General features: G+C 47.3%; 1 protein-coding gene across 1 annotated transcript in view; it reads left to right on the forward strand.

Moving 5' to 3' along the window:
- Window positions 1-18,522, forward strand: part of LOC135825105 (CUB and sushi domain-containing protein 3-like) — a 33,002-nt gene extending 14,480 nt beyond the window's left edge. Inside the window, exons 4-8 of the mRNA XM_065337841.1 lie at window positions 2,720-3,433; window positions 11,390-11,554; window positions 13,962-14,126; window positions 17,182-17,286; window positions 17,608-18,522. Coding sequence (XP_065193913.1) covers window positions 2,720-3,433; window positions 11,390-11,554; window positions 13,962-14,126; window positions 17,182-17,286; window positions 17,608-17,684 — 1,226 coding nt within the window. The 3' untranslated portion in view covers window positions 17,685-18,522. The remainder of the gene's footprint in view (window positions 1-2,719; window positions 3,434-11,389; window positions 11,555-13,961; window positions 14,127-17,181; window positions 17,287-17,607) is intronic.
- Window positions 18,523-23,880: the final 5,358 nt, after the last annotated feature.

The raw sequence follows: 23,880 nt of genomic DNA on the forward strand, positions 1-23,880 counted from the left end.
ACACCAAAACGGAAGAAAACCAAAACGCTGGCCAAGGTGGAGGAATTTGAAAACGGAAATGTTCTGCCGGATAAACTTGGGTGTGTAAACAGTTGAAACGGTGTGCTGGCCTCGTTTTCCGTCACGTTTGTTTCGTTTTCGGCCGTTTACAGGGATCCGACAATCCAAAAAATTGTTTTTACAATTTTCGTCATGTGACTTGTGTTGTCGTGTGCCTGTTAACGTTAGTCCTAGCCCAAATTTGCTCGAGGCGCTTCGATATTTTCCCGGCAAATTTTGCCCAAGCACTTTCCATATTTTGCTTGGCATTGCCTTTCGTTTCCGATATTTTGCTCCATTTTGCTCCTGCTTTGTGGCAAAAATAGCTTCGAATGAACCGTCGACGCGTCTACTTTGGTAAAAGTGGATGGTGACTCTGATGAGGAAAGCAAAACGGTGTCAGTATTACGGATTTTGTAGCATGATTTCAAATTGATGTACCCCTGACAACCTGCACGAGCTGTTTCAGCACGACGTTGGCCCAATGAAACCAAAGAAATTAGAATAAAATTGCAAAAACACACCCGGATCCTCTGAAAATTCGATATTTTGCTCGGAATTTGCTGGCAATTTCTTTTCGTGGGAAATTTCGATATTTTGCTGGAAGAATTGCCGGCAAATTTGGGCTAGGCAACCATTACTTGAGTGTGATTGGTGCTTCCACGGCAACACTTGGCACATGACGAACTTTGGAGGATCCTTTGCTCTCGTGTAGACGCTTGAAAACGGTACAAACGGAGACCACCTCGGATCGGCTTTGATCGTGTAAACGTACGAAAACGAAAAAAGAAATGCGGGACTGAAAACGGAAAACTGGCCGTGCGTTGTCGTGTAAACGCAGCCTCAGAGATCGATGTGTCTTGAACATGACGAACTCTCACCGTATCTACAAAACAACCACAGTAAAGCATACCCACTTCATCATACTTCTGCCCAAGAATGACGCAATAAAAAAAATCCGCCGTGGGTGAGCCCATCTCAGCTCAAGATAGGAGTTGCACACTCTTGGTTATGTACTCTTGGCGTGACCTATAACTTTGCTCAGGGTATTCCCCTTGAAGGACACTTGACCTATCACTTAACTCAGGGTATTCCCTTTGAAGGACACTAACTCTTGATCTATCACATAGCTCAGGGTATTCCCCTTGAAGGACACTTGACCTATCACATAGCTCAGGGTATTCCCCTTGAAGGACACTTACCGTATTTTGCAGAGTAGATGGCGCACCTAGATTTATTTTGGTCGGGAGATGCAGACATTTACCCAGTCTATCACAGTTTTTTTCACCATCACAGAATAAGTTGCACTGACGTTTTTTGGTGAATTACTGATGTTTAAAGGGGAAGTTAAGGCAAAAATCAAAATTTCACCAGTTGTAGTGTTCGGGGTGCTGAGTCGAATGGTCTTGGTCCGTGAAAGCTAAGACGCTCCCTTCCTACTTGAATCCCAATCGAATTCGCGCACTTCCACCAAAACTGGGTGACTGCGCCCTACTAGATGGGGATTTGTATGCAAAATGTCACTAAAAGCGCCATTTCGTTCTTATAAAAGCACGGATGACCGCAATTGGCCCATATGTTGTAGTCTTTTGGATGCTGAGTCGACTGGTTTTGGTCCGAAAAGGCTGCGATGCAGCGTTCCTCCTTTATTCCCAATCGAATATGGTCGAACAAGTTGTCACATGCTCCTGCGCACACCAGTCACCTGATCACCGTGCCTGCAGGGTAAAACTTATTAGCCTGTTTGACCTTTTTTGGGTGCATTCCTGTCACTCGAGTTGAACCTTGGTGTGAAAGTTGTCACCTGCTGGCGTGGTGACCAGGTGATTTGGACACCCAGGAGCACGTGACCGCAATCATGTTCGATTGGGAATAAAGGAAAATTGCTGCATCGCAGCCTTTTCGGACCAAAACCAGTCGACTCAGCATCCAAAAGACTACAACATATGGGCCAATCGCGGTCATCCGTGCCTTTATAAGAACGAAATGGCGCCTTTAGTGACATTTTGCATACAAATCCCCATTTAGTAGGGCGCAGTCACCCAGTTTCGGTGGAAGTGCGCGAGTTCGATTGGGATTCAAGTAGGAAAGGAGCGTCTCAGCTTTCTTGGACCAAGACCATTCGACTCAGCACCCCGAAGACAACTGGTGAAATTTTGATTTTTGCCTTTACTTCCCCTTTAAAGTGCGACTTCTACTTCAGAAAATATTATTATTATTATTATTATGCACTAACGCGTCAATGTCAGCGGTGGTAAACCACCCACAAATTCGCACGTGCTGAATGGACTTGGGAAACGAAAAATAAAAACAAAAAGAGCAACGACAACAGAAATAGAAATACAATGCAAAACATACCTGCTATTGGGGCACATGACAGAAAATATAGGATCTCTTAATGCCTTTAATATTGTGACAGCAGTGAATTCGAATGGAGACAGAGGAGATGTTCTGCTCTTCACTGGATGTCGGGGTGACCACACTCTCTGTAGTGTATTGTGCACTTTTACTTGCAAATAAGGTTCAAGGCAATTGACACAACCTTGACACATCAATAATCTTTGGCTTTTGTCCGCATGCTGCAATGTTATTCTTCGGAAGGTGCGGAGACTGATTTCTTTCCGCTGTGCCATTCTCTGGCATACTGACCCTTGTTGTTGCGTGTGTTGGTTTAATGCAGAGTGTGCGGACACGGACCCGTGTTGCGTGAACAAGCGCATCGTGACACGCCGGGATCACGTCTGCCGCGCCGCCACCAGCGAATGCGATGTGCCAGAGTACTGCGACGGCGAGAATGCCACATGTCCAGAGGACCTGACCGCGCGCAATGGCTGGCCTTGCTCCAATAGTCAAGCATACTGCTGGAGTGGAGTTTGCCAATCGTTATCTAGCCAGTGTCAGAGGGCCTGGAACGATTCAGCTCAAGGACAAGCTGATCAGTACTGCTTCACCCACCTAAACACGCTTGGAATGGAAGCGGGCAACTGTGGTTTCAAATTCGACAATTCCTCCGCAGCAGCAGGAACGTATGCAGCTTGTGCAGCAGAAGATGCCTTCTGTGGTACTTTGTTTTGCCGTCCAGGTCAGAAACAATTCCCAGTCCGTAGTGATGTTTTATCCACAATCTATACATTAGTAAATGAAGGCAAATTGTTCGACTGCAATGGTTTGTTCGTCTCGCTACCAAGAAGCAATGACGACCCATCTCTCGTGAATGACGGAACACTCTGTGATTCCAGCGGTGCTAACAAGGACCTCGTGTGCCACAAGCAACGCTGCATGGACAAGTCTCGAGTCACCAGGCCGTGTTCGGCCGATTCTGATGGCGGCAAAGAGTGCCATGGAATCGGTGTGTGCACAACTGCAACAACCTGCCATTACCCACCCACACTTGGTAAGCCATCACAATAGTGTGCGTCTTAAACTCATTAGAAAGGTCCCGCATAACGTAATTACATTACTAAAAACGTAGTCGATCTACGGAAAGAACGTCAAAGTGGCCTATACAGCTAGCTGGCTTCAGCATTGGGTATTTGTCATCAAGGTCCCGCTTTATCTGGGGGCAGCTAGCGGCTCTCACCTTGCTGTTCATCACTGGCTTGCATAGCAACACTACCAACACAGTGATGCAACAAATCAACGAAGATTTAATTTACGTAAGGTTAGGGGAGGGGTTAGGGGTTGGGTGGGAGGGGTTCGTCAATGTTCTGTAGAGGCATGCTCCTGCCTCGGCACACACCCAAACCACCCAAAGGACCAGCTCACGACTATCAAAAGAAATCTGTTAGAAAACAATTGCTTGAAGCCTCCTCCATGGTGTGGGGCCAATGGCGGATTGAAATGCCACACCACTCCACGGTTTGCCAGAGACCGCTGGATGGCATCTTGGTCGAGCTGTAGCACAAGGGCTAGCAATTCCTTGTTGGCTCCCACGAAGTTTGTGCCATTATCGGACAACGTCTCTAACGGCAGTCCGCGTCGGCCGACCATCCGCGTGAATGCATTCAGAAATGAGTCGGTGTCTAGCGCATAGCTCATCTCCAGGTGGACGGCACGGCAGAGCAGACAGGTGAACAGGCAGAGGTATCGCTTCTGTTGAACTCGTCCTCGACCATCCTTGGTCAAGAATGGCCCTCCATAGTCCACAGAACACCGGGCAAACGCGCGCAGTGGAGTTTTCAACCACATAGCAGGCAAGGGGGCCATCACTTGCTCCACTGGCTTGCGACGACGGCATGTATTGCATTCTCGTTCCCACTCGCGGATCATTTCCTGTGCGCCTTCAATCCAATAGTGGGTGGTTAGCGCGGCAAGAGTCTCGATCGTTCCACTGTGATGCCGCATCTCATGGTGCTCTTTCACGGTGAGACGTGTTACAGGGTGCCAGCGCGGCAATAAGATTGGATGGCACACATTGAAAGGCAAATTGTCTGCCAGTTGGGTTCATCCAGAAGCTCTCAAAAGACCAGCGCCATCGATCACAGGCTGCAGCTTTCCTAGATGCGACTTGGCCGGTAAGGGTTTGTGCTGCTGCCCTGCTTCAATAACATCCTTGAACTCTTCGTGTTGAGCTTCCAGGATGATGTCGTTCTCAGCCTCACTTAGCTCCGCTGCGGTCAGCTCCCCGCTTTGCTCCTCGGCACGACTACAGTTGTCAAGGAAGCGGTTGACCCAAGCCCCCACTCTTTTGTATCGCAGCAAATTGGAGAAACGATGTGGCACAAGTCTTCCTTCTCCCCTTCCGTCACCTGTGACGGTTTCTTGCTCGTTAGCAGTGAAATTTGCAATCATCGTCACTTTCCTGCTCTCTTGGTTGGCCTCGTGTGAGAATGAGGCGGGTCCCACTGGCCATTGCGCTGGTTTGTTGTGCAGGAAGGGTGGTCCCTACCACCACAATGCACAACTACTTAGCTCCGCAGCCGAAGTGCCACGAGGTGCGAGGTCAGCCGGATTCTGTCCAGATTGCACATGACGCCATTGCTGCGTCTGTGTCGTCGTCTGGATCTCTCCAACACGGTGCGCTACAAATGGCTTGAAGTTAGGGCTTGGACTTCTGATCCACCAGAAAACATCAGCGCTGTCGCTCCAGAAGGTCACCTCGGACATTGGCCACTCCAGGACTTGGCACACAGTTTCGGCCAGATGCAAACCGAGAATGGCAGCCAAAAGCTCCAATCGTGGAATGCTAATTACCTTGAGTAGAGCAACTCGGGTCTTAGCAGCTACAAGGCGAGTCTGTACAGTGTAATAGGAGCTTAGGTCCCGGCTGTACACTACAGCTCCATACGCCAGCATTGACACATCTACAAACACACAAACATGGATAGAGCTGTCTCCGGCTGGCCCACTAGGGAACAGGCAACCGAGGTATATTGACGGCAGACAGCTGTGTTGCTCCCGAGCACCACCGTCAAAACTTGTCAGCTAATGGCCATATCACTTCGTCGGCCCAGTCGACGCTGAGTGCCCAGAGCTCCTGAATTACCACCTTGCCAAACGTTACAAATGATGCCACAAATCCTAGCGGGTTGAACAGCTTGGCAATTTGACTCAGCACCTGGCGTTCGGTCACCTTGTTCACTTCCTGGAAGGCAGGCTGGAATTGGAACACATCATGTTGCGCTACCCATCTGACTCCGAGCGCTTCCATCGTGGGCAGGTTTCCATCATTGAGTTCCAGTGCAGACAGCCGGTCCTCCGCGGGTATCTCGGCTAGAACCGCAGGCAAATTACTCCGCCATTTCCGAGCCTTCATGCCGGCTGCAGCCCAGATCAGTGACAACTCTTGGCACATTTGCACTGCCAGTTTGTCGTTGGCTACTGAATCAAGAGTATCGTCTATGTATGTGGACTTCAACACACCATTGGCGCCTAGCGGGTGAGTCGACATATACTTTGATGCATGTTCCTGCGTCACAAGATGGGCGACAAACGAAGAAACATTCAGGCCAAAGACCAGCTGCTCAAACTGATAGACGTCTGGTTGAGCATCACTCTGCGGTGGTTGCCACAAGAAACTCAAGTACGGTTGGTCCTCGGGGTGAATTCGAATCTGAAGATACATCTCCCGAATATCACAGACGATGGCTACGGGGTTGCGTCAAAATCTGAGCAGCACATCCAATAGCTGAGCAGCACATCCAATAGCTCTCGCTCCAGCTTAGGGCCCGGCTCTATGCAGTCGTTTAAGGCCACTCCATCGCACCTTGCGGCAGCGTCAAAGAGCAGTCGAACTTTAGTTGTACTCTTATTCATCCGGATGACAGGGAAATGTGGCAAGTACCATGCCTTTTCCGCTGAAACTGTTGTCGCCAGTCGCCTCACATAGCCCTTGCCTTCATACTGTTCGATTGTGCTGCTGTATGCCTCTGCAATAGACGGATCACGGTTCAGCCGGCTCTCCGTGTTGCGCAGCCTCTTCAACGCCATGCTGTAGTTGCCGGGCAGTTGCGACTTCTGCTCATTCCATGGCAGTCGAATCTCGTACCCAGCCCCGTGGAGTTGCCGCATTGACTGCTCAATTTCAGCCTTCACACTGCGGTCTTTCATGTTCCAGGGGGCTCAGGGCTGATGCCGCCTTGATCAACTTCCCAGAACCGTTGCAAGCAGTTGTAAAGCGGGTTCAGCTGTACGCCATAGTAGGTGCTGTTGGCACGAGTTGGTCGATCATCATGGTACAATACAGCTCCGATACATGTCCAACCTAACGGCGTTCTGCGAGCTAGTGGTTCTCCTGGCTTGCCTTTGACTTCTTCCAAGGCAGAATGCAATTCACAGTGATCGTTGCCAATTAGAACGTCAACTGATTCCTCAGTGAGAGCCGGGAAGGAAACATCGCGCAGGTGGTCCCATTGCGCTGCCACATTCGCCCAATCAACGGCCTTCAAGTTGCTTGCGATGTTATCAATGGTTAGCGCTGTTAATGTTCCGTCAGCGCTTTCCACTGTGATATTGACCGGCGTCGTGACGAATGTTTCCGTCGACCCACTCAGAACAGAAACTGATATCTGCTGCGGTCTTCCTGCCACCCTCAACTGGCCGGCAGCTGCAGTGGTTATGTAGGTGGTAGTGCTGCCATCGTCCAACATAGCGTTAACCTGTAGTCGTATTCCTTCATGCACAAGCGATACCGGGAGGATGCGTAACGAGACCGATGGTACTCCACGCGGCCGATCTTCTCCCAGATCCGGCTCCCCTTCTGTGATGCCGCATGCTTGGATGGAGCAATTAATAGAGGCTGGCTCTCTTGGAGGTGTTGTTGCCCCTCTTGTGCTGATTGAAGCTGTGGGAGCGCTTGACGATGCTGCATCACTGCTCATGGCTGCTTCAGACAGGTTTCGTTTCTGCTGCGGTTGACGATCATGAAGCAGCTGGTGATGTGTCTGACTGCGGCCACTGACACCGCACTTCCTGTTTCTGGTACAGGATGTCCCTCGATGTCCAGTGCCATGGCACCTATACCAGAGGCCTTTCTTCTTTGCTGTTTCCCACCGCCTGCTGGGAGACTCGCTCTTGAAGATGCCACAGCTCCATGTGTGATGGGGTGCATCACATACCACACACTGGATTTTGGCAGCGCTCTGACCAGAGGCCAGGAATGATGACGCGTGGGCTCCGGAGCTACCTCCGAACGTTGGCCGACTTCGTGCAAGAGCTGGTTTAGTCGTCAATGTCGCTGCATGATGACCATCCGCAGAACTGACTCCGCGGGCCATCTCCGCTGCTCCAGTAGCGAATTCTGCCTCGAGGGTCACCATTCCAACAGCTTTGGTACACTGCTGGGTTTCGTGTTGTTGTGACGCCAACGGTTAAGCTGGGTCAGCATGGGCATTGGCATTGGCAGCTTGTTTTGCAGCTGTCAGAACAGAAGACCATCGCCCAGCTCATATTCCTTGCCTGCATCCACCATGTTCACTATCAGCATATCCAGCAAATCGGCGAATCTCTGCAGGTCTCCAGGCCGGCCTGTCCGGAGCGCGGGGAACGACTCTTTTTCCTCAAATTGGAGGTTTGTCTGCCTTTGCTCGCCACCAAATTTCCTGTCTAAACGGTTTACGGCGGCTTCGTAGGCATGGGCCGAGTAACCTAGGCCCTCGATGGCGACCAATACCTCTCCACCTAAATACTGCTTCAGGTGCAGGAGCTTCACCTCCGGACTTGAGCTCGTCTGCCCAACACAAGCCATGAAGGCTGCTCTCCAGGCACAATAGGCGTTCTTGTTGCCTGTGAACGTTGGAAGTTGTATGGGTTTCAGCCTCCGGAAAATCTCGTCCGATGACTGCTGTTCCCGCGTTTGGCCCGGTGCTACTGATGGCACCAGTACTGGTGCTTCCGCGGACTGCCTGCTGGGATGCAGGCATCTCTGGCCTCATTCCGTTTGCGCTGCTGGCGCTGGTAATCTGGAGTGCTAACGTTTCAGCCGGTGACACAGGTAGGTCGCTGGTCATGCTGATCGCTCCAGTAGTCCAGTTTGGGGGCGAGCTGAGAATAGATTTGGTTCTGTGTGCATGAACCCCGTAGATCTACGTGTGTATCTCGTACAGAAAGTGTTTGTTGTCGTAAACCCAATGCAGCAAGCTCAGGAAAGGCATTTGCGATGTCTTCATCAACAACACTTGGCTTGCAAGAAGGGCAATTCGTTGTTTCTTCAGGTTTGTTAGGGATCTTTCGCATTTGCTACGAATCGAATGCGAAACGAAAGTTTGATTCGCCTCGTAATCGTTTCGTTGAAAACAGATTCAGATTTCGCAAGTCGTCATGCAATGTCTATGGCAACTACGAATACGGCCAGTAGCTTGGTGCACGGGTGTATACAACGCATACGTGTATGGATCAGCGAATCAAGGTAAAAAATGTGTACCTGGCAAAACATGTGTCCCTGGCCAAATAAATGTGTACCTGACGGATTCGGAGGGTGCACCGAATGAAGAGACATCCAATCGTGAAAACGAGATCTCCGCAGGGAATCTGACGAATCCTCGAACCCAGGTGACGAATCAGCTTTCACTTCGTATCTGTACGCGTGGTGCGAAAGGTCCCTATTGAGAATGAAACCCTTTAAAAGCTCGACTTGCCTTTTCAGGTCCGAAAAAGAAGTCTGGAGGCCAGATAGCGTATCGTCTGCTGGCTCCATTTCCCCAGGGTTGGGAAGAACTTGTCGTGTCCCGCCTTCCTCAGCTCTGCTCAGTATTTCCGGGCGGTGTTCTCCAGTATTCCAAGGTAGCTTGAGATTTTGGCAGACTTTGCGCAAACCATCAGTGGTCAGTATCGCTAGATCAAGCTTTGGCATACTTTGCCCTTACACTCAGACACCTTGTAGTAAAGAATCGTGAGTGTAGTCAAGAAGCCATGAATCGATTAATAAGACTGTTAAGACATACTGTATAAGTTGTATCTCAACTAGAAAGAATCCGTCGTTACCTAAAGAAACATTACACGTATGTTATTCCTTCTCTTGTCTGTACAGGAGAAATAGAAGACAGGTGCGTGATTGCTGGGGCGTTAAACTTTGTAGAGGCTAAATGGGAAATGTTTAGACACGTCCCACTTTCAACTCTAACAGGAACAGGAGAAATGGTGGTGGAAACATGCTTGCTTGGTCTCACAAAGCACACAGATATCCACAGAGAGGTGTTTTAAGGTGGCAAGCGGACCTAGCTTGGGGGCAACAGTCCATTCATTTGAAACTGGCACCCTAACTTTTTGGTGTCTCCCACACGTAGGTGTAGACATTGTGAAAACAACAGCACATTTGGCATTGTTTGACCCGTGAAAAAACTGCTTGCCACATTTGAGGCCAGAAAAGTGAAATAGAAATTCAGCCTGGTTTTATATAATGAAAATAGATATGCCATGGCAAAACGTGTGGAGAAGCAGATCCCAAACCAATATTTGAGTATGGTTTTTGATCCTCAGTTTGGCCCAAATCGGACTTTCAAAAGCCAGCGGGACTGTATCCGATGAATGGACTGTAACTATTGGGTATTGAGCTGACTTGATAAGCAGGAACACCAGATACCTCAGAGTTGGGAAATTCCCTTTTCCACTCCTGAGCCCTATGAGCTCAAGTAAGCAACATAAAACAAAACGTGAAGATCGTCTAAGATCAAAACCGTGGTGGTGGGTTTCCATTAGTGTTGAAGCTATCTCACCGGGTACTCGCTAGCTCGTTCGCCAAAAACTCGGCTCGTTTGTGCGGCCAACTCGTTTGCACTAACGAACACCGTACTCCGTACACATGGCAGTACATGTCAACCAGGGAGTATATATTGTATGACTCCCTGGTCGATTGAGAGGCCAGTCCCGCGCAAAGTGAAAATCACTTGCAGTTACAGTGACTGTTTGCCTGCACAACACTGAGTTGTTTCAGTTGTCGTTGCAGCTTTGGTGGATTCCACCAAGAGTACATAACCCCCAAGAGTGTGCAACTGCCTGCACAACCTCTATGCAGTGCTGAGACGGCAGAACTTCACATCACGTGGCATGGTTCCAAAGGTTACACTGGAAAACAGTGCAAAGTGATCACAAGAGAGTTGTGCCCAAAGCTGGGGTTCGTACAACCCTGTATCAATCATGCACAGAGTGCAAATAATGTGTACGGGTTCATCACATGATGTGAAGTTCTGCCGTCGCAATAGCTGGAGTTGCACATTCTTGGGGGCTATGTACTCTTGATTCCACTGATGTCTTGTTCCGCATCAACTGACCTGTCGCAGGGCAGGCTTCAGTCAACTGTCTGCGACACTAAGCTTAAAGCTGATGTCTGCACGGCTGGATGATGATGTATCTAAGGTGATATCATCGGCGAATTGTTGGTGACAAATGCCAGGCAGTAGATGGGAGTCGATGGAACTGATGTAAACAGAAAAAAGAAACGGGCCGAGAACGCTACCTTGCGGTACACCCCGTGAACTCTCCGAGTAGCATGACGATGAAGAACCAACTTTAACACGTTGTTTCCGATCCGACAAATAGCTGGCAAACCAGGCCAGAGCAGTGCCACGTACACCCTTTCGTGAAGTCATTTAGCAGCGTTTGGTGGCGAACCTTATCAAACGCTTATGACATATCGACAAACACAATACCAGTGGACTGCTTATGGGCCCTAGCTGTGCTCCATCGATGTACGGCCAGTTTCAGTAGGGTTCTTTCTCCTCCCGGATTATTTACCAGTTTTTTGGTTCTTTTCATTCAAATGCCGTTCTGTTGAAAGCATTGTATAACTTCTTCCATTATTGTGGAAAAGTGAATGGTGAAGAGCAAATCTGCACAAAATAACTTTCTATGTGAAGCCGCAGGAATTGTCACCACTGTTACTAAGTATTTTTGTTATTTTTTTTTCTTCTGCTAGTTGTAAATTGCACAGTGCCGACACTCACGAATGGCAATGCAGACAAGACAATGGTGTCCTATCCTCAGAGTGTGAACTACGCGTGTAATACTGGTTATAGAATGAATGGATCTGCAACAGCAATGTGCAGTGCTGATGGAACTCTACAAATACCTACTTGCAACAGTAAGTGCAAACAATGTAAACCATGACGTAGTTTTAAGCATAATCTGAGAATTGTTCCTACTGTCCCCTCTACATTTACAGAACTAGCTATATTCTTGGTGACACAGGTGCTCACAGTGTAGGAAGCAATTGGGGTGCATACACACACACACACACCCAAACACACCCAGAACACACACACCCACACCTGACCTGACCTGACCTTTGACGCCCATTGCCGGAGGCGATGATAGCAATGCTACGGCAGAAGCCATAGCACCTTGTGCTGGGATTGCACCATTCAACAGCTTGCAAGGCTGAAGAATTGTCCGTCACTATTCAGCCTGGTCCACACCATTCAGCTATTTGAAGTGACTTTTTCTGGCCAGTGAACCCCTATTTTTTGGTGTTTTTTTGGTGTTTTTTTTTGTCTTTCTTTCTTCCTTTTTTTCCCGTGCACACATCACACCACATACTCTGGCATGCACTGGCTGTTGATAACCACCCAGGAGAATGAAAGAAAATTCAGGAAGAGTCTGAGAAAGAGAAGAAAGACATGTGTGACCATAATACTCAGGAAACGAACTCGCAACCTATCGATTGGAAATCGCTGCACATGCCAGTGCACCATATTATTATTATTATTATTATTATTATTTGAAACTCGGATGTTGAGCCATAAATTAATGTGGAAAGGAAAGGGACATATGGATACGAGTTTAGGCCGATTGCACACTACACCAAATACTGTCTAAAAAGCCATTTTTCAGGCACTTTTCAGGCAAGTTGCCATGGCGATCACTTTGAGAAACGCGCGAAAGTGAAAAGTGCTTGTTGTCTACAAAGCAACACCAGCACCCTCTTTCAAGGCAACTTTTTACCTTTTCACAGGACACTTTTCTGACTTTTCTTCAGCCTTTCGATATTTTCCGAATGTGTTCCCTGTCGTATCTTTCAGTTGTGGTGAATTGTGAGCTGTCAACAATGCCTAGGGTCATGTTTAGCCAGGAGCTTGAGGGCAAGCTGATCGAGCTTTGGAGCGGACATTTGAGGCGATCTCCGGCCGGTACAGTTCGCAGGAGCTACGCCGGAGGAGATCGCCATCAAGCTGAATTTGTTTGCTGAACAGCTCCGGAAGGAGGCAATCTATACTGCGTCGATCGTCCATTCCAAAATCGACAACATGAAAACGAAGGCGAAAGGACTGTACGAGACATACACAACGAAAACTGCCACCGGAAAGCCTGTTGGCGAGGTTGACAAATAGTCGACCTATGATCTGGAATCCGCCTACACACAGCGCGCTAGCGTGGTCAAATTTCAAGATTGGGGACGTGAACATGGGTGATATTCGAGGATTTGGACCAACAAAGAGCCTCTCCACTACCGCCATTGCTAGATCAAGCACAGGAAAGCCTCACAGTCTTACCTTCAAAGCAAAGTCTTGTGATCGACACTTGTAGGTGTGAATGCAGCTTCACTTTATAAGCCAATTTATGCCTTCAAGGCAAAGCCACTTTCGGCGTAGTGTGGAATCGGCCTTAGAGTTACTCTCAATCACTGTAACTGGTTACTATATACAGTCAGAAAGTGCAACAACTAGGCACAAAACTAACAACGAAATAATGTAAACCACTTACAACGGCGACGTGGAGAAAATATTTTGAAATGCATGTAATAACACTATAGGCGCACTCGTATCATGATTATAGCAATAAATAAATAAAAAGCAAAACGCACACAAACACAGATTCACACACACACACACACACACACACACACACACACACACACACACACACACACACACACACACACACACACACACATACACACACACACACACCTTTAGATGCCCATTGCTCCATGCAATGATAGCATTAGGAGTTGCAGTATTTCCTGTCGCGAGTTAGATCGTTGGGCCGACAGAAGACCCTGCAACAGCCGCAAATGAACACTCTAGGCTTTAGCACAGCCGGCGGGGGACGATTGCACATGAGGCGCCAGTCTCGTCTACACACACACACACACATACATACACACACACATGTGCGCACACACACACGCACACACGGGCACACACACACACACGCACACACAAACACACACGCAAAAGAGGTCCATTGGGATATTCACACTTGATATTGTGCCGTGGTTTGACATCTGCCTGCACCAGTAGTCCAATAAACTTCGTTAATAACAACTGCAGTTATAGCGGCAATGCACCAATTCGGACACTTTTCTGATGACTCCTTATACACAAAGTTGACTGTATATGATTAAAGAGAATACACACAGATGTCGTGTCACAGTCATTCTGAATCTTCCCGAATTGTCATCAGCCGAGTTACAGTCACCATTCATCTGTCTCTGCTGTCTCTTTTTCAACACTGCAACTGCGTGGTGCTTTGTTTTTTTGTACTGCTAGTTGTAAATTGTACAGCACCCACACTCCTACATGGCAGTGCAGACAAGAAAACTGTGTCGTACCTTCAGCATGTGAACTACACGTGTAATACTGGTTATATAATAAATGGATTTGCAACACCAGCATGCAGTGCTGATGGAACTCTACAAATGCCTTCTTGCAACAGTAAGTACAACATAGTGTAAACGAAATAATGTAAAACACTCACAACGGCGACGTGGAGAAAATAATTTGAAAATGCATTTAATAACACTATAGGCGCACTCGTATCATGATTATAGCAATAAATAAAGTGTTTCGTTCCAAAAATGCATGGTTCGTTTCATCACTAAAAGAAGAATGAAAGTTCATGTTACTGCACTTTCAGTAATTTTGCACTCACCACGGTTACACGTGCATTGACATGATATAGTGCTTTATACTGAGCTTGTATACAAACTCCCATCTCTCCCCACACAACACTCCAGACTTGTATTTTGCATATAACAGGTACTTCGATGACGAGAATATAAACTGGTATATAAACTGGTATATAAACTGGTGTATAAACTGGTTTATCGCCTTCTTAGTATTTGACCCCACTAATTTCCCTGATACCTAAGCGGTCAAATATATCGCGTATTTGACTGCTTAGTCAAATACACGATATATTTGACTACTTATATTTGACTCCTTAGAACTTCCTGGACTTAGAAATTTTCTCTCCAACTTAGAAAAAGAAATTTTTGAAGAAAGCAGAAATACACAAGATGGGATTTGAACCCACAACCTTGTGAACCTCAGTCACTCTTCCTTACCACCCAGCCACTGTGCTACCGATGCTGAACCTAGTTTAAACAATGATCTTGACTTTCAATGCAGTACAATGCGGTATAGGCTATAGTATAATACTAGAATTACAAGGATATGTCATATATGAAGAGAAACTATTGCGTGGAGAACACGATAAATAGATTATAGACCGGTTAGGAGGTCTATACAGGATATATAGACCGAGTAAAAGACCGAGGTCCCTGGTATATAAACTCCTTTTTTTTAGGATCACACTAGTGACCTGCAGTCCGCCTTGATGGTTTTCGACATGCACGACGGTCCCAACTTCAGGATTTCTTTCCCGTCAACGATGAAGAATACAACGTCGTCCTTTGTAACAGGTGCCTTGTGCTGCACCTGACGTTCGAGGCTGTCCTTCTTTTGCTGTTTCAGCACTCCGTCTGTCAAGCGCAGCACTCGACATGTGCGGCTGAAAAGCCCCGCGTGCCGCTCCTCCTGCGTTTTTGCATCGACATAGAATGCAGATAGCAGGGGCGACGGAACTTCACTACTGATGGTTTTCCAATCGATGTTCTCCTTTCCGCGTCCCTCGCGGAGCGGACGGAACATGCGCAGCCATAATCCGTGGCACTGCCAGTGTTCTTGGAAACTGCTGCTTGAATAATGGCATCGTGATTCGTGGTCGTCCTCAGAAGAACTAAAGAAACGTTTGGGAGTCGATTCAACAGGCTCGTGCTGATTCATTTTACTCTTACTTTGGAAAGGAGACGAACTCTATGTCTCAAATGAGCAAACGGTTCTTTTACAGAGCCCGCGGTGAGATCTGCGCGCGGTAACGGTCATTAGCACTGTGACTCAGTACAGTGCAAGTGTGAGGTTCAAACTAACTTACTTGGCGCATAGCTGTTACTTCCGATGTAACTAGTACTTCAGTACTAAACTGAAGTCACAAAGACGGTGTGTGATGGCACTGCACTGCATGTACTGCACAGAGTCAGTGGTAGTCTTGTACTTAATCCGCACAGGTTGGTGAAAGGAAGACTCGTCGAGCCATGGTTGTGGGTTGGAATTCCAATCTCTACCCTTGTGGGGGAGAGGGCAGTTTGTATATCAGCTCAGTATAAGCATAATATAGCCTACTCAGTTGATTATATTATGGGAAATATAAACCAATATACAAACCTCGGCTTCGCCTCGGTTTGTATACAGGTTTATATTTCCCATATAATCAACTGGTTAGGTTATATTATATACATATTTGCTGAAGTTCCCTCCCCCCCCCCCAGCAAACTCTCACCTGTGTATTTATCACTAACCAGTATATTGCACTCTTGTCGATTATGTGCTACTTTATTACTTGCAATATTACTCATAAAAAGGCTCTTTACGAACATCTTGAAAGTTTTTCGTTTCACAAGTTTTTTTCGCATTTTTGTGCCAGAGGAAATTGTTTATTACTTGTGCTCTTGTTTTTGTCAATGGTAGTGTGTTAATCCTAATAGGATCTTAAGTAGCGAGTTTCCATTGATTGTGACAAGAACACGTCCTGGGCACACTTGCCGCCTGTATGTTGTTGTTGTTGTTGTTGTTTTTTTTGAATTCTTTATTCTCACGATGGCACCGTTGTTGTTGTTGTTGTTGTTGTTGTTGTTGTTGTTTTTGTTGTTGTTGTTGTTGTTGTTGTTGTTGTTGTTGTTGTTGTTGTTGTTGTTGTTGTTGTTGTTGTTGTTGTTGTTGTTGTTGTTGTCACAGTGTTTTTTTAATTCTTTGCGGTGCATCAGTCATTAACGACTGATATTGTGTACGTACCGTAAAACTGTCGTAACTCCATCGATTTTAGTCCTGTTGCAATTAAATTCTTTATTCTCACGATGGCACCATCGCCAATAAGAGATAAATTTATGAGAAGGTGAAATTGTGGGTTAAACAGTTGGAAAGTGATTTACATCGCTTTGAACTTTACAAGTATGGGAGAGGGTGAGTGCTGCAGGAGCAGATTGAGTTAATCAGCAGTGAGCAGATTTCATGTTTTAAAGCAGGTCGGGAGGAGACGTCACGAACGCTAGCAGGGAGGGCATTGTAGTATTCTAGGGACTTGTACAGTGGGGAGTCTTTACAGCGATCGGTTCTGGAGGGTGGGAGGTGCCAAGTGCGTGCGTGTCGAAGGCTGTACTGGGCCGTAACTTGAGCAGCTGGGCATGGTGTTGTTGTTGTCACAGTTGAGCATATTGTTGCAGTGTGATCATATTTTCTGACGGCAAATGATGACCTGAGGGACCATTTGGGCAAAGCCTTTTCCAAGGTTTCCAAAATTCATTCCGTATGCCTGTGTGTGTGTGTGTGCGTGTGTGTGTATGTGTGTGCGTGCGTGCGTGTGTGCGTGTGTGTGTGTGTGTGTGTGTGTGTGTGTGTGTGTGTGCATGTAATGTATTTTCTATTTTTGTAGATGCAAGTGTAGGTCCCACCACCATGGCACCTGCTAGCACAGCAGCACCCAGGAGGGAGTACAGCAACAGTACAATCGACATCAAGCCTACGCCCAAAGCTGCCTGTAAGCCTAATTTACTGTGCACGCAACAAGCAGTCTACACTTGTGAATGAAGAATTTCTTGCCAAGTGGAGTTCATGAACCCCGCCAATGGCATCGATTTAGTTACTGTAACAAGTTTAAATCCACTTCGAGTACAACTATTCAGTTGTATCTTGTACCGTCTACAACCAATGTACATAGCAGTTCGCGGTGATTTATTTTCCGGAATGTGTGATAGGTTGTGAAAATAGTGAAATTTTATTCCTTGCGAAAGTTTCTCACGTTACGATACATGATGCAGTGACCGAGGGTTTGTGCTTTTCTTTTTTGCTTTTTGTTCAGCCGTAGCCTCTTATGGAGCTGCCATGCCATCTCTCTTCACTCAAGTTTTCCTGATCGTCGCCACACTCCATCTGTAAACGCTTGCCACCGTGTCTACACTGCAAGATCACAAGCAAGTTGCGATAGCATCACCATGGCTACAGTGCCTCCAAGTCAGTAGCTGCCGTTGCACTGCCAAGGCTCGCTCTGTTTAACCTGGCGGCTTCCGTTGTTTACGAGTGCTTTGCCATGAGTAAGGCCATCTACTTGCTCTGTGGCCGACTTACACGGGTGGACTATATTTGGCCACCTTGTTTGTCCCGCATTCGTTAGTTCACCAGACGCACATTCAAGTAGTGTGTGTATGTGGGTGTGTAGGTGTGGGTATGTACATGTACGTGTGTTTGGGTGTGTGGATGTGTTGATGTGTGGGTGTAGATGTGCAATGCTTCGATTTCTCTCTCTTCTCTTCTCTTCTCTCTTCCTGTCGGTGTCTCCCGCTTCTGGGCCGGCATGGCCCACACTTCATGCGTGCTTTTTCCTGTTGTTGTTATGCCTACTGTGTCCTGCCGCTACTCCGGCTTTGTCTGCGACCACGATGTGTCTTCCAATTTTCTCCTTTATCCTTTCATTTCTCTTTTTCCTAAAAGCTTTCTTCTCGCCGTGACCACGATTTTTCTTCTTTTTCTTCTTTTTCTCCTTTCTTTTTTTTCTTTCCTTTTTTTCTCTTCTTCCTTTGCTGAGAGCCTTCTGTTCCCATATTTTATTTTCATCTGTGTCCCCATTCCTGGGTTACTTGGACTTCATTCGCTTCCTTGTCATTGGAAATGTTCAGTCCGTTCGGTTTGCAAATTCAAATAAACACATTCAAGTACTAGCAAGTCGAGTTTGTATTTGCAGTGATTTCCAATCCAGAAGTTCTCGTTAGATGATGGTCACACATATCTTTCTTCACTTTCTCAGACTCCTCCTGACTTTTCTTGCATTCTCCTGTGCCCGTGCATGCCAGAGTATGTGCGGTGAGGTGCGTAGGGGGGGGGGGGACTGAAAAGGATCACGAAGTAGGGATTCTCTGGCCGGAAAAAGCCACTTCATAGCTGTGTGGTGTAGACCAGGCGGAATAGTGGCGGTCAACTGGCTTCAGTTGGCATTGGAGGTGTGGCATTGCGTTGGTTCGCAGACTACCTTACTGGGAGAACCCAGCAGGTCCTTGTCGGCGATGCCCGAGGAAGTACAGAGCCCTGCTCACGTGGTGTACCACAAGGCTCCGTGTTAGGCCCCTTACTTTTCTGCATTTATATCCGCCGTACCCCTCAGAAATTTCAACATTGCCGTGCTCTCCTGTTTGCGGATGACATCGCATTCTACGTCATTGGTCGCAACGCTTCAACCATGCTCAGAATGCTGCGCACAGATCTCTTGAATCTGGAGGACTTCCTCAGCAAGCGGGGACGGGTGCTGAATCCCAAAAAGTCTCAGCTCCTGCTGCTCAGACGACCTACTGCGCAACTGGACGTGATCCCCAGCATCACCTGTAAAGGCACCGTAATCCCCGAGTCCAGGAATATTCGGTACCTTGACCCCCTATTGGAGTCGTCCCTCAGCTTCGAGCAGCAGGTTGAGCGTGTGTGCGCAAAGGCACAGTGTAAGGTTGCCTCAAGTCTGCAATGCACACGCATGCGGCCAGCAGGCCGCGCGATGGCACCGGTAGGAGCCAGAGTTAGCTCCCTGGTCCAGGACAAGGTACCGAGCATCTTACGTAGAAACTTACGTAGCTACGTAGACAAAGTGTCTGAATAGCGGTGTCGTTAGGTCTTGCCATGTGAATTATAGCAATAAAAACTGCTTTATGGCAGTTTTCTAAAAAAGGTTATTGCGTTCTAAAACTGCTTTATGGCAGTTTTCTAAAAAAGGTTATTGTGTTCTAGTCCATGGACCCCGTCTGAAAAGTAAGAAATTAACGAAATGTGATAGCTGAAAATTAAAATTTCACACAAAACCTCACAATAATCACAACACTTGAAATGCTGCTTTCAACACTATCATTATTATTATTATTATTATTAACTTTACTAAACTTGTACTGCACCAACAATTTGCAACATGCATGCATAGGAAAGAGGATCACGAGGGGAAAAGGTCTTCTACATAATATGTAGAAGACCTTTTCATTATTCTATTATTTTTATGGCTTTTCATTCTGTGTGTGATTATTGTGAGGTTTTTTGTGAAATTTTAATTTTCAGCTATCACATTTCGTTAATTTCTTACTTTTTAGACGGGGTCCATAGACTAGAACACAATAACCTTTTTTAGAAAACTGCCATAAAGCAGTTTTTATTGCTATAATTTCTTTTGTTTTTTTCTGTCACCAACCAATGGAATGCCCTATATCAATAATATTGATATTATGTAAATGATGACCTTCACATCATATCAATACCGGTATTATACGCATTGATGTGCAAGCCTTTTCTTGCAGAAAATGGCACTAGCATGTTCTTCTGCGGGGAAACATGTGAGTAGTGGTGGACCGTGGTGATACTTTTTTTTATATGGAGGTCATTCTGTGCATGTTGCTGTAGCAGAATTTCATTTCATAAAATTGTCTTGCCTTTCAGATATTTCAGATTTCCCCACCGGGCCCACCCTCTATCAGATTTATTTGAGAAATATAACCAGGTGCGTGTCGCAGATGTTTTTGTTGATTATTATTATTATTAAGTAGTGGTTGCGACTTCGGCGATGATTTGTAAGAAAGGGTTTGCTCCCCACACCGGAGCTCGCGCTATTCCGCCGACTTTACTTGACACTTGACTGACTCGCGACTGCCATCCAGAGCACACGAGAAGTCCATCGAACCTTCGACTCGGCAAACCTGCAAGAAAGCACCACTCCCTGCTCAATACACAGTGTTTCGGGGAATTCACCCCTCATCAGTTGAGCTTGAGTAGGCTGAGGAAGATTGTGCCTGAAGAGCAGCACTTATATAGTGCTCTCCAGGCACAAACATCACCAGGGATACAAACTTACAGAGACGCTCCGCTTCCAGCGCGACAAACACCTTGTGAACACCAGATAGCAGCGTGAGTCAGTGTCGTTCCTGGACGGTGAGACAGACGTCGAGGACCCTCGGTCATTCGCAACGCGGTCACCTCCAAACCAACTAGTCGCAAGCCCGCGCTGGGCACAACAGTACGAAGTAGTGGTTGCGACTTCGGCGATGATTTGTAAGAAAGGGTTTGCTCCCCACACCGGAGCTCGCGCTATTCCGACGACTTTACTTGACACTTGACTGACTCCCGACTGCCATCCAGAGCACACGAGAAGTCCATCGAACCTTCGACTCGGCAAACCTGCAAGAAAGCACCACTCCCTGCTCAATACACAGTGTTTCGGGGAATTCACCCCTCATCAGTTGAGCTTGAGTAGGCTGAGGAAGAGTGTGCCTGAAGAGCACCACTTATATAGTGCTCTCCAGGCACAAACATCACCAGGGATACAAACTTACAGAGACGCTCCGCTTCCAGCGCGACAAACACCTCGTGAACACCAGATAGCAGCGTGAGTCAGTGTCGCTCCTGGACGGTGAGACAGACGTCGAGGACCCTCGGTCATTCGCAACGCTGTCACCTCCAAACCAAATAGTCGCAAGCCCGCGCTGGGCACAACAGTACGAAGTAGTGGTTGCGACTTCGGCGATGATTTGTAAGAAAGGGTTTGCTCCCCACACCGGAGCTCGCGCTATTCCGCCGACTTTACTTGACACAGCGTTGCGAATGACCGAGGGTCCTCGACGTCTGTCTCACCGTCCAGGAGCGACACTGACTCACGCTGCTATCTGGTGTTCACGAGGTGTTTGTCGCGCTGGAAGCGGAGCGTCTCTGTAAGTTTGTATCCCTGGTGATGTTTGTGCCTGGAGAGCACTATATAAGTGGTGCTCTTCAGGCACAATCTTCCTCAGCCTACTCAAGCTCAACTGATGAGGGGTGAATTCCCCGAAACACCGTGTATTGAGCAGGGAGTGGTGCTTTCTTGCAGGTTTGCCGAGTCGAAGGTTCGATGGACTTCTCGTGTGCTCTGGATGGCAGTCGTGAGTCAGTCAAGTGTCAAGTAAAGTCGGCGGAATAGCGCGAGCTCCGGTGTGGGGAGCAAACCCTTTCTTCTTCTTATTATTATTATTTTCGTAATACGTATTCGCATGCAACGACGCAAATCCACACAATTCAGTAGACACTTTTTCTATCAAACGTTTTCTTTCCCTTCTCTTCAGGATAGTACAGGGAATGTTGGAAATTAGAAAAACACATAACTATATAGAGAATGAAAGAAAGAAAAAGTCAACACCTCAACATAGGTGTTAAAAATGATTAAAGTGTTAAAAACTCAAAAACAAACAGCTGCAAGTTGTAGACAAACACGTTAAACACATCAGGGAACACTTGTCACACTTTCACGAGGTGTGACACCAAACAACTGCAACGATAACACATTCTCCTTCTGTACACATAGTTCTGGATCTAGTTTACGAATATACCGAGCTTCTAACACAGCAAGATGTAACTTAGACCTTCCACGAGTCAAAATCGAAAAGATATCATCACTATACAACTTACGACAACTAGCACTGCCCGACAAATGACGCTTGATGGACGATGTCCGATCACTTAGCTCTGTCACCTTCGACGCCTGCCGTTGTTCTCTTCCGTTAGGCTTGTTTGGTTGGTTGCTCCGGTCCACACCTCCAACGTCCGTTGATTTCATGTCCGTTTTTGTTGATTTCATGGCCGTTTTCGTGTCACTTCTTGGTCTTCCTCGTTTCCTCTTGTTGATCGTTGTTGTCACTTCCATTATCGACGTATTCAGATCCCCAGTACTCCGTTTCTTTCTTTCATTCTCTATATAGTTATGTGTTTTTCTAATTTCCAACATTCCCTGTACTATCCTGAAGAGAAGGGAAAGAAAACGTTTGATAGAAAAAGTGTCTACTGAATTGTGTGGATTTGCGTCGTTGCATGCGAATACGTATTACGAAACTGTTTTTCCCACCGCCTCCAAACTACTGTTTGAATTATTATTATTATTATTAAGTAGTGGTTGCGACTTCGGCGATGATTTGTAAGAAAGGTTTGCTCCCCACACCGGAGCTCGCGCTATTCCGCCGACTTTACTTGACACTTGACTGACTCACGACTGCCATCCAGAGCACACGAGAAGTCCATCGAACCTTCGACTCGGCAAACCTGCAAGAAAGCACCACTCCCTGCTCAATACACAGTGTTTCGGGGAATTCACCCCTCATCAGTTGAGCTTGAGTAGGCTGAGGAAGATTGTGCCTGAATAGCACCACTTATACAGTGCTCTCCAGGCACAAACATCACCAGGGATACAAACTTACAGAGACGCTCCGCTTCCAGCGCGACAAACACCTCGTGAACACCAGATAGCAGCGTGAGTCAGTGTCGCTCCTGGACGGTGAGACAGACGTCGAGGACCCTCGGTCATTCGCAACGCTGTCACCTCCAAACCAACTAGTCGCAAGCCCGCGCTGGGCACAACAGTACGAAGTAGTGGTTGCGACTTCGGCGATGATTTGTAAGAAAGGTTTGCTCCCCACACCGGAGCTCGCGCTATTCCGCCGACTTTACTTGACACTTGACTGACTCACGACTGCCATCCAGAGCACACGAGAAGTCCATCGAACCTTCGACTCGGCAAACCTGCAAGAAAGCACCACTCCCTGCTCAATACACAGTGTTTCGGGGAATTCACCCCTCATCAGTTGAGCTTGAGTAGGCTGAGGAAGATTGTGCCTGACTCACGCTGACTCACGCTGCTATCTGGTGTTCACGAGGTGTTTGTCGCGCTGGAAGCGGAGCGTCTCTGTAAGTTTGTATCCCTGGTGATGTTTGTGCCTGGAGAGCACTATATAAGTGGTGCTATTCAGGCACAATCTTCCTCAGCCTACTCAAGCTCAACTGATGAGGGGTGAATTCCCCGAAACACTGTGTATTGAGCAGGGAGTGGTGCTTTCTTGCAGGTTTGCCGAGTCGAAGGTTCGATGGACTTCTCGTGTGCTCTGGATGGCAGTCGTGAGTCAGTCAAGTGTCAAGTAAAGTCGGCGGAATAGCGCGAGCTCCGGTGTGGGGAGCAAACCTTTCTTACAAATCATCGCCGAAGTCGCAACCACTACTTCGTACTGTTGTGCCCAGCGCGGGCTTGCGACTAGTTGATTTGGAGGTGACAGCGTTGCGAATGACCGAGGGTCCTCGACGTCTGTCTCACCGTCCAGGA

The sequence above is a fragment of the Sycon ciliatum genome, chromosome 9, assembly GCF_964019385.1.
Source record: "Sycon ciliatum chromosome 9, ocSycCili1.1, whole genome shotgun sequence".
Lineage (NCBI taxonomy): Eukaryota > Metazoa > Porifera > Calcarea > Leucosolenida > Sycettidae > Sycon > Sycon ciliatum.